The sequence below is a fragment of the Hippocampus comes genome, unplaced genomic scaffold (genome assembly GCF_001891065.2).
Source record: "Hippocampus comes isolate QL1 unplaced genomic scaffold, H_comes_QL1_v1.1 scaffold269, whole genome shotgun sequence".
In the NCBI taxonomy this organism is placed as follows: domain Eukaryota; kingdom Metazoa; phylum Chordata; class Actinopteri; order Syngnathiformes; family Syngnathidae; genus Hippocampus; species Hippocampus comes.
This window is the reverse complement of record NW_017805376.1, coordinates 440,270-451,277: the sequence shown is the minus strand read 5'-3', so window position 1 is coordinate 451,277 and position 11,008 is coordinate 440,270. Positions and strand designations below refer to the sequence as shown.

The following is an 11,008-nucleotide window of genomic DNA, read 5'->3' as shown; positions in this document are numbered from 1 at the left end:
GCCTTGATGGCCTGTGGGACCCCAGAGGCAGCTGATGGGTATCGACTGGCCAAGCGGAATACAGCTTCGGTGGTCACCGAGGCAAAAACTCGGGCGTGGGAAGAGTTCGGTGAGGCCATGGAAGCCGACTTCCGGACGACTTTGAGGAAATTCTGGTCCACCACCCGACGTCTCAGGAGGGGGAAACAGTGCACCACTAACACTGTGTACAGTGGGGATGGGGCGCTGCTGACCTCGATTCAGGACGTTGTGAGCCGGTGGGCGGAGTACTTCGAAGACCTCCTCAACTACACCAGCACGCCTTCCTTGGAGGAGGCAGAGTCTGGGGACTCTGAGGTGGGCTCTCATATCTCTGTGGTCGAAGTCACCGATGTGGTTAAAAAGCTCCTCGGTGGCAAGGCCCCAGGGGTAGATGAGATCCGCCCGGAGTTCCTCAAGGCTCTGGATGTTGTGGGGCTGTCCTGGTTGACACGCCTCTGCAACATCACGTGGTCAGCGGGGAGAGTGCCTCTGGATAAGCAAACCGGGGTGGTGGTCCCCCTTTTTAAAAAGGAGGGTGTGTTCCAACTACAGAGGATCACACTCCTCAGCCTCCCTGGTAAGGTCTATTCAGGGGTGCTGGAGAGGAGGGTCTATCAGGAAGTCGAGCCTCAGATTTAGGAGGAGCAGTGTGGTTTTTGTCCCGGCCGTGGAACAATAGAGCAGCTCTACACCCTTCGCAGGGTCCTCGAGGGTATGTGGGAATTCGCACAACCAGTCTACATGTGTTTTGTGGACTTGGAGAAGGTGTTTGACCGTGTCCCTTGGGGAGTTCTGTGGGGGGTGTTTCGTGGGTATGGGGTACTGAACCCCCTGATACGGGCTGTTCGGTCACTATACCACCGATGTCAGAGTTTGGTTCGCATTGCCGGCAGTAAGTCGGAATCGTTTCCAGTGAGGGTAGGACTCCGCTAAGGCTGCCCTTTGTCGCCGATTCTGTTCATAACCTTTATGGACACAATTTCTAGGCACAGCCGAAGCATTGAGGGGGTCTGTTTTGGTGGCCTCAGTATTCCATCTCTGCTTTTTGCATATGATGTGGTATTGTTGGCTCCTTCAAGCAGGGCTCTCCAACTTTCACTGGAACATTTCGCAGCCGAGTGTGAAGCGGTTGGAATGAAAATCAGCACCTCTAAATCTGAAACAATGGTCCTCAGTCGGAAAAAGGTTGAGTGCCCTCTCCGGGTCGGAGAGGAGATCTTGCCCCAAGTGGAGTAGTTTAAGTATCTTGGGATCTTTTTCACGAGTGAGGGCAGGAGGGAGCGAGAGATCGACAGGCAGATCGGTGCAGCGTCTGCTGTGATGCGGACGTTGTATCGGTCTGTCATGGTAAAGAAGAAGCTGAGCCAAAGGGCGAAGTTCTCAATTTACCAGTCGATCTACGTTCCAACCCTCATCTATGGTCACGAGCTATGGGTCGTGACTGAAAGAATGAGATCCCGGATACAAGCGGCCGAAATGAGTTTTCTCCGCAGGGTGTCCGGGCTCTCCCTTAGAGATAAGGTGAGAAGCTCGGTCATCCGGGAGGGGCTCAGAGTCGAGCCACTTCTCCTCAACATCGAGAGGAGCCAGATGAGGTGGCTTGGGCATCTGATTCGGATGCCTCCTGAACGCCTCCCTGGTGAGGTGTTCCGGGCATGTCCCACCGGGTAGAGACCCCGAGGACAACCCAGGACACGCTGGAGAGACTATGTCACCCAGCTGGCCTGGGAACGCCTCGGGATCCCCCAGGGAGAGCTGGAAGAAGTAGCTAGGGAGAGGGAAGTCTGGGCTTCCCTGCTAAAGCTGCTGCCTCCGCGACCTGGCCCCGGATAAGTGATAGAAGATGGATGGATGGATGGATGGTCACTCCATTTCACACCAACAAATAATTCGGGCTTGATAAACTCACCTAGCCTTGATGCAAGTCCTAGGAGCCATTTGACATCTTCTGTGTAGGGTGGGCTTCGGGTAAAATTGTTTGGGTGATCATTATGAGCTCTCCTTCCCAGCATCTCCAACGCTAGCATACCTGAGCAGAGGAGTTAAAAATAAATAAATATTTTATGACAGAATAGTTATTATATGTTTCTTTACTTTTGTTTAATTATTATATATTTCTTTACTTTTGTTCATAGTGTTTGAATAAGCTAAAAACGATTCTCACCAACTCTATAGGCAGAATGGAGATAGTGCATGCCCTGTTGGCTGATTGGCTGGTGGTGATGTTCCTCGTCTACTGTGTAAGAGGTGCTAGCCAATGGACTTGGCTGGGAGGAAACAGAGGAACCCTGAATGGCCTGTAAGGTAGAGCCAGCGTGGATACTTCCAACTACAAAATAGGATAGACGGAGAATAGATGTGGTTAAAAAAAAGGAACTTTTCTTAAATGTGTACACAAGACACAAAAACACAAACCCAGGCTGTCCTGACCTGCTACAGTGGTGTTGATTGGTAGACTGGTGTCAGAATGGTAGGGATAGGCAATCTGCGTCATGGATGGGACAGGGATTGCAGGAAAGGTCACAGCAGTTGCTGTTATGGAAGGGGAGGGACCAGTAGCCACTGAAAAGGGGTAATGGGAACCAATAAAGGCTGGGTGCATACCCTGAGGGTGAGACAGACACACAGCACTGAGAAAGGAAATATGCAAAGATAAAAAATTTTACCTTCACTATCTTTAATATCTAAACAATATATCTCAACAAAATATGGTAAAAGTAATGTTTTGAGGGGAAAACACTCCAGGTTTTAAGGGAACCAGAGAAATATCAAAGGTAATTCTTGACATGATGTATCACCTACCAAAAAAATGAATAAATAAATAAAAATAGCATGTCTTACCTGTGGGTATGTACCTGCGGAAACAGGAAAGACAGCAGGCCTTGGTGTGTGCTGCAGAGGATGACCCAAGTATTGAGGGTTACAAACTGTGGGCAGATGGGTCTGGATGGTGGCATATGGGCGAAGGCCATGGGCATGAGCATGTGCCATCACCTGCCCTGACATGCCGTGGGACTGATATATGTTCGATCCCACAGTGATAACAGGTACAACAGCTGCTGCTGTGACTGAACCTGTGACTGCTACCCCAGTAGACTCCACATTGGTTCCACCATCGAACACGCCACAGCTGGTCTCCGTGGTCCTTCTGCTTAAACATCCTTTGGCCCCACACCGTCCCGAAGTCTCTCTTTGCTGGCTTAAGTTTCCAATGATTGAATGCTCATACAGCCAGTACCACTGATGAGCAACCTCAAACAATACCTCAGGATAAACGCCTCCACCTTTAGCTGCTTCTTCGACTGCCATACATGCTTTTTCTAGCATCATGTTGTCCTGAATTTAAAAAAAAAAAAAAAGAAGATGGAACAAAAACAATCATCAACTGCTTCGATTTGCTTGAAATACATTTTTATAAGGAAATCATCATGGATGGATGGACAAAATAAGTTTGAGTATCTTTTTTAAATGATGTGTGTCATAGGAGAGTCATGTTTTACATATAAAAGAGTCAATACATTGATCAAAACTCCACAGAAATTAGATTAAAATCACACTCACTATTCAAAAATATTTGGAACAAATAACTTCTTACATCTGATATATCTGAAAACTTGAAATAAACTTGAACTTTCTCTTGGCACTTTACGATGCACATCAGTCGGGGACTTCCTCAATAACAGACCTCAGCATATCATCGTGGGATATAATAAATCCTCTACTCTTATCCCGAATACTGGAACTCAACAGGGGCGTGTCCGAAGTTCCCGCCACTCCTCCATATTCACGCAGAACTGCCTCCATTTATACCACCATCATCATCAAGTTGGCTGAGAACATGTTAGTAGGACTTACTACAGACAGCAATGAGTCAGCTTAAAGGGAGGAAGTCCAGCACATGGCCAACTGCTGTCTTCTTAATAACTCTGACATAAATGCATCCGAGACCAAGGAACTCATTGAGGATTTCAGGATATCAGTGAAATCAAAGCACCCCACTTTTTACATCAAGAGGTTGAAAGTATGAGAGCGTTAACTTCCTTTGAGTTCACTTCTCCATGCCTGGTTCATTATCATATCCTTTCAGATGGGAAGGCCCAGCAGTAGCTTTACTGAGGAGAGTTAAAGCAGGCTCACCTAAAGACTACCTGTGGCTTTTGACTTCCTCGGATCAACAATTAAAAGTATTCTGTATTCTGGCATATTGCGCCAGTGTTTGGTTCTTCTGCTTTTCAAAGCAGAGGACAGGAGGGTCCTAAAATGGAGAGCAAAGCAAGGAGAAAGAACCACTGGGCTATACTTTCACCCTCAGAGAGATCCACACTGGTCAACTATAAGAAGGGGCAGTGGGGGTGGAACAACCCTGCACATTCACCGCTCTCTCCTCTGGATGCAGAACAGCTTATTCCTCAAGGCTGAAAAATCTAGTCAGTCAGGTAGAATTTTGCTCACATCTGTCAACTTAATTCTATATTTAAGAGGCGTTTTAAGGAAAATTTGGATAAGGGCAAGTACTGTTTTTGTAACTCCAGCACTTTATCCAAACCTTAAAAGCCATTGAAAACAAGTCATTAAAGGTCTGGTAAACGTTAGTGGAATTAATACAAAACCCAAAGGCATCCCAAATCTTAATCCATCTCTTCTCTTCAACCAGAACAACTAGCCTTGCTAAAACTAGAATGGTTCACACTCTGGCCTGTAAATGCTTGCAATTTTTACTTGAAGGTGACAGCAAAACACATTTCCACTGGGCACTAAAAGGGGAAAAACTCATCGGTGAAGCAATGCAGCTTCTCTTTTTATCAAATCGACCAGAATGTCCATAGTGTACATCAGCGGTGCCCATTACGTCGATCGCGGACTGGTCCCAAGTCGATCGCGAGGGGTGTAGAGGAGAAAAAAAACACCAACCATTTGTGTGTGTTTGTGCATGTTAGTAATCTATTTTTTGTGTTAATGTACACTGCACCTAATCATCCTATGAGTCTCATTTTCACAAAAAGTATTACAAAAATAAAATAAAATAAAATAAAATAAAGCAGGTAAATCTTTTACCGACAGTGGCGCGTGACCTGCGTCACCGGAAGTTGTTAGCGCTTTGCAGTCTGCAATTGCAGCTTGAGATCAGAGCTGTTGCGCTACATCTTTTATCGTTATCATTATTCTCATTCAGAGTTTGCTTTGTGTACAATTCACCGAGGGCACGGGCAAAAAATAGGAATCTAGGGGGCCGAGGGAAGCACTTTAAAACGGTACGTGTGAGCTACGATAGTTAACAGGCTGCAAAAGTGCGCCGCATGCCTCCGTGTCAGGCTGTTGCTCATCATGGCGTGCGTGTGTATGTGCGTGCGCGGGAAGGGGTCAATCGCGGGAGATTGGTACATCGAAAAGTTGATCTTTGGCCAAAAGGTTTGGGTACCCCTGGTGTACATCAATGAATTATCATTAACAATTGCGAGAGTGTCCATACGGTATGTTTATATGATTTAATTCTGCCAGTATAGGCTCATTTGAATCTACAAATAAATTTAAACTATCACAACCGACATCCAATACAAGTTAACTGAGAACAGCAACAGTTACAACAAACATTAGCGCACCTGTTCTTTGCATTGCACCAAGGCTCTCTGGATCTCATTTGGATTTAGAGCATGTGCATGAGGCAGGCAGCTCAGAGCCAGTTCAGCAGCTGCACGAACCATGTTGAGGTCCCTCGCCCGTGAAGCGCGGTCAGCCAATGATGCTACTTCTGGAGGGGTGAGGTGACCATCCCAACACTCCATCAAAATGTTGAGGGCAGCACTGCCAATCTCCATTGCCTGACCTGAAAAGGTATGGAATGAGTGTGAAGAGAAAAAGATAACATCACATATAAATTAGAGTAGCAACTGAAAACCATCCCACAAAATTGTGTATTGGTACAGTGTACACGCAGTACAAACAACTCAAATCATGCATGGGCATGCACAAATACACACAATGCAGTGTAACACACCAGTAATCCAGGAAACATGTGAGGAGTAGGTTCTGGACAGCCAGTTGGGAGAAACAAAGTTGTGAAGACCAAGAGCATACAGGCCGATCTCAAAGGCACACAAATGAAGGTTTCTGTGAGGTCCCTGGTGAGCTCCACTAACAGAAGGCTGGGTGAAAATGGAGGTAGATGAGTTTCCTCCAGCTTTGATGAGCACCGTCTTGGCTAACTCAAAGTAGAAGTGTGCTGCGGCCTCTGATGGCTGGTTGGGCACATGAGGAACATGACACTCTGGACGACGCCCTTTGTACCTAAACAAAGAGCACCAAATTAAATTAAACATTTTATAATCATCTCACAATCTATGATTCAATAAAATGTCTTGAAACTTTATGGTAGAAAAAGTATAAAAACGTTTGCTCAACATTTTTAGTCTAATTCATTATGTGAATATACTGAAGATTACCGGTAACCACATTTTGTTAAATCTGATCATGTCAATTTGGCTTTAGCTGCTTATCTTTTGAATACATTTTTACGCCAAACTCTCGCATACAGACAACACATCATTTCCAGATCTGCTCTCAAACTTAGACCGAGCTTGAATGACAGCTTCGAAATATATGAGCTTTATTTATTATACATTGCTTCCATTTTATCATGCAGTTATCTACCATCCCCCTGGAACTTACTTGATTTAGGATTAATTTTTTGAAATTGTTGCTGACCTGGTAATTCACACAGATGACAAATAATTCATGGGCGACTTTAATATTCATCTGGATTCAATGTCCGAACCCTATAATGTCATTTCAGACAATCATTCATACTTTCTGTTTCATGCAGCGAATCCCCAAAACGTCCCATAATAATTGTAATATTGAACAGCACAATTTACAGCACAATTATATAATACTTTAAATTTGGTACTGACATAGAGTATCGCAACATCAAACCTCAAGTCAAGTCACATTTATTTATTATTTAAACACAAAAAGTCTCAAAGGGCTTCACACACTAGCAGTTGACAAATATTACCAACATCCCTGAATCTTAACCTCTAGGAGGGCAAGGGAAAACAAACAAACAAACAAAAAAAAAACATCTGGGGGGAGGAGAAGCCTTGAGAAGGGGCTGCAGATGGGAAAATTCCACTTTCCAGGATGACCAGGCCACAATGGATGCTGAGTGGGCAACATTTGACACAATATTGTGTTACACAATGTAAATTGATATAAATGTATAAAATGCTGCAGGAAGACACCTTTGGAGAGGTGGGTCCTCCTCCGAACTCGACCTTTTGGTCAATGAAGAAATATTCATAGCAGCCTCTCAGAGTAGGTGGAACACCTACTCTGGAATGACATGGAATGACAAATGTTAATCGGCTATCATATACCATTGTTCGGTCTAACCTTTATGAATACCATCGCTGTGGCTGACCATTACTTCATAACATTTGAAGTCTTTGCCCATTGCTATTGCTATGACCACAACTTGTGGTCAGAGCAATGACTCCTCTCACTCCCACTCCAGGCTTCATCAGGGAAGGGAAACTGGCGGAATACTCTACGTGGCTGCCGGAGTAAATTTCAGAAAAAAAAAATGTGCAGGTGCCGAACTGCAAATATGCAGAGGTCGACTGTAGTTTTAAGTTGTAATATCACATTCACAACTAGAGGGCAGGCATGGCTTAGTTGTGCTTACAAAGGGTCTTATGCTGCATTTAACTACGTGAGTAGGCCTAAAAAATATTTGCAGATTTGGAATGACGTGCAGGACAATGATAGTACCTCAATTAAATAGTTTTGAGTGAGTTGATTTTTGTGAAAAAGTGTACAAAAATTAGTTCTTGCACCTAATGTTTGATATTGATACTTTTGTCAGCAATCACATCATCAATAAATATAAGAGATTCAGTTACACTGGCAGCCATACACACCCATGTCAATGGAGTGCCACCACCCTGCTTCCTTGGTGATGGGTAGCGCGATGGCATTCATCTTGTCTTCTGATTAGTTGAAAAGGGTTAAGGTTTCGTCTTTTTCAGACAATGGTCTTTTTTTAGTTCAGAAAAAATCTCTTACCGAGCTGATGGTATCAGCTGTCATTTTAGCCTTTGCCTGAGCTGTCAGTGTTAAGGCTGTGAACTAACTCTTCGCCACCACCGTTGAAGCAATGTGTCCCTGTTGATGGTGCCATTTCTGACAAGCGGGCTGACACGCTCTCACACAGCCGTGATCCATTGCTTTGGCGGTGGCAAGGGGTTGGAGCGCAGTTTAACTAATCAAAAAAAGTTATCGTGAACACAACACTAAGATACACTATGCTAGACAGTCAACAGATTGGCGATGATGTGCAGCCAATCAGCTCATGGGATGAAGCCACTCGTGCTCTCGTTGGTCGATGTCGCGCCGGGAACCAAACCCACACCAAACAAAGCCTCTGAGTTACATCTGCTCTTTGTTCAGTATAAACGGAAACCTTTTCTCTTGCCCATCAACATGAAAAATGCATATTTTTGCAATTGAAATGGGTATAAAATATATTGTTTTGTTTCATCTTGCTAATTGGTCTACTCTGTAATGTTAGCTTGTTATGTGCGGTCATCTTTAAGATGATTGGTGGTACCGATAGGTGGCAGCACTATTTATGACCACGACATGGTTTGTGCTTCTCTTAATTGACTTGATTTTCTTTTTGCGTGTCCTGATCCATGAATTTAAATCAGAGCATGTAACTGTTCGTTTCATTTTGTTATGCTGTAGATGTATTTGCAACAAGCTTGCGAGTCGGTTCAGGTTATACCCTACCAAGTACCGGAAGACAGCTGGGAGATGTTCCAGCATGCCCGCGACCCTCTTGAGGATAAATGGATTAGAAAATAGATGGATGGATGAATGAAAATCTGATGCCCCGCCACTGTCAGATAGTATTTCAAAAATTCAAGATTTTTTTTCCCTGCTGTCTCAGGTCTTAAGATGATATCGTCAAATCCTGAAGTCGATTGAATAAACCGTCTCTGACAAGGGCTCAAAAGTATGACTCTCGTAAATGTGCAAATGTGTAAATATTCAACAAAAACAAAAATCAGCGACCCTGTTCTACATTTTAGCATTTGTCTCAATTTCGTAGCCCCAGGTCAAACCTGCCCAGCTTGGATTTTTTTTTTTTTTTTGGCGCCACATATGGTCCTTCCGGTTTTATAGTCTCAGCCACTTTCCCTGCCATTCAGTAGTTGGTGTGTGGCATCCCTTTCTGTGCGCAGAGTTAGCTTGACTCTATCATTATATGTGTCACTCATCCATATATAGATATATATACAAAAGGTTGTGCTCAGACAGCTCTCACTTCACTTCCTTGTGACAGTGCCCATGTGACCGAAGGTAACAAACACCTGCTGTGCCCGCTGTGACAATCTCCTGATGAAAAATTGTGTGCGTGTGTGTGTGTGTGTGTGTGTGTGTGTGTGTGTGTGTGTGTGGGTGCGTGCGTGCGTGTACATGTGTGTGTACATACATCGATATAAATTTTTGAAAAATCCTCGTCTCACCCCTAGGGTGGTGTCCATCCCACATTCAGCTCGGGTCCTCTACCAGAGGCCAGGAAGCTTGAGGGTTCTGCGCAGTATCCTTGCTCTTCCCAGCACTGCCCTTTTCTGGACTGAGATGTCCGATGTTGTTCTTGGGATCTGTTGCCACTACTCATCCAGTTTGGGAGTCACTGCCCCGAGTGCTCCGACCACCACAGGCACAACTGTCACCTTTCACTTCCAGGCTCCCTCCAGCTCCTCTCTGAGCCCTTGGTATTTCTCCAGTTTCTCGTGTTCCTTCTTTCTGATGTTTCCATCAATTGGGAATGGTACATCCACTGCAACGGCTTTCCTCTGTATCTGGAGGTCCCACAGGATCTTCGATCGGTCATTCTCCACCACGTTTGGAGGTGTTCCCCTTGTCTCTCATCATGGTATGAGTTAGGCATTAGCGCAAAGGGTATTGCCCAAGTACCCACACTGGATGATGTTATGTGCTCATATTGTCCCGAGCGGGAATCAAACCCCAGTCTCCCGTGTGTCAAAGTGGTGCCTTACCAACTGAGCTATCCAGCCGTGTGTGTGTGTGTGTGTGTGTGTGTGTGTGTGTGTGTGTGTGTGTATATATATATTTGAGCTGTCAGTTTAGCGCGTTTTTATTGGCATTAATTTAAGTTAATTTTAATGGGATTAAATTTTTTCTCGCGAGATAAACGCGGCAGACGTCACAGCGGATTTTACGTTGCTCTACAAATAAACCAGAAACAAAACAACAAGCGTGCTGCACATGTCCACACACGTTTGTTTTGCCAGCCATGGCAGGGCGAGACACCGAAAACGGATACTTTAAGAGGTTATGAATGCAAAGTTTACTTTTAAAAAGTTGCCAGATTGTTCCACTGACAAGACCAAAGTTACCTGTATGTTTTGCAGTCGTAAACTGTGCTATCATCATCGCACGTCGAGTCTGAAATACCACTGAATGGCCAAGCACACTGCTGACGTGAGTACTCCGCCCCTCATCTAAGACAGACAGCTATGGATAATTTCAAAGCGAAGAAAATGGATAACGCGACGAAGAACAAATTTGCTTAAACCATAGCTAAATGTATGGCTACTGCATACAAGCCTGTCAACATTGTCCACACCTCGACTCAAGCTGAAACTGACGCGATTGTTACTTGTTTGGAACTATTTTGTGTGGAAGGTTACAGTGTTCCGTGGCCATATAAATAAAGTGGGTGGAGCTTCTCTGTGTTCGTCTGACAGCGACAGTGCGCTGAAGCACCTCGAGAGTTCAGCAGTGGGTGCAGTGGTAGCGACCTAGCGAACACACTGAAAATGAAACGTCTCCAGTGTTGTCATCTAACCAAGTGTAGTCATCCGAAATGATGTCGACAAAAAACTGTAGAGAGACTTCCGAGCAAGAAGGACCAACAGAATCAACATAGCCTGACTGCTGTGTTCAAAGCAAACTTGAG

At 44.7% G+C, this 11,008-nt stretch overlaps 1 protein-coding gene across 3 annotated transcripts in view; it reads right to left on the bottom strand.

Moving 5' to 3' along the window:
- The window catches only part of zswim8 (zinc finger, SWIM-type containing 8), a 179,613-nt gene that overhangs the window by 14,231 nt on the left and 154,374 nt on the right, over nt 1–11,008 (bottom strand). For all 3 annotated transcript variants that reach the window (XM_019872083.1, XM_019872084.1, XM_019872085.1), the window contains 6 exons: nt 6,017–6,306; nt 5,622–5,845; nt 2,863–3,357; nt 2,452–2,626; nt 2,186–2,350; nt 1,931–2,050 (listed from right to left, as the gene is read on the bottom strand). In XM_019872083.1, coding sequence (XP_019727642.1) covers nt 1,931–2,050; nt 2,186–2,350; nt 2,452–2,626; nt 2,863–3,357; nt 5,622–5,845; nt 6,017–6,306 — 1,469 coding nt within the window. The remainder of the gene's footprint in view (nt 1–1,930; nt 2,051–2,185; nt 2,351–2,451; nt 2,627–2,862; nt 3,358–5,621; nt 5,846–6,016; nt 6,307–11,008) is intronic.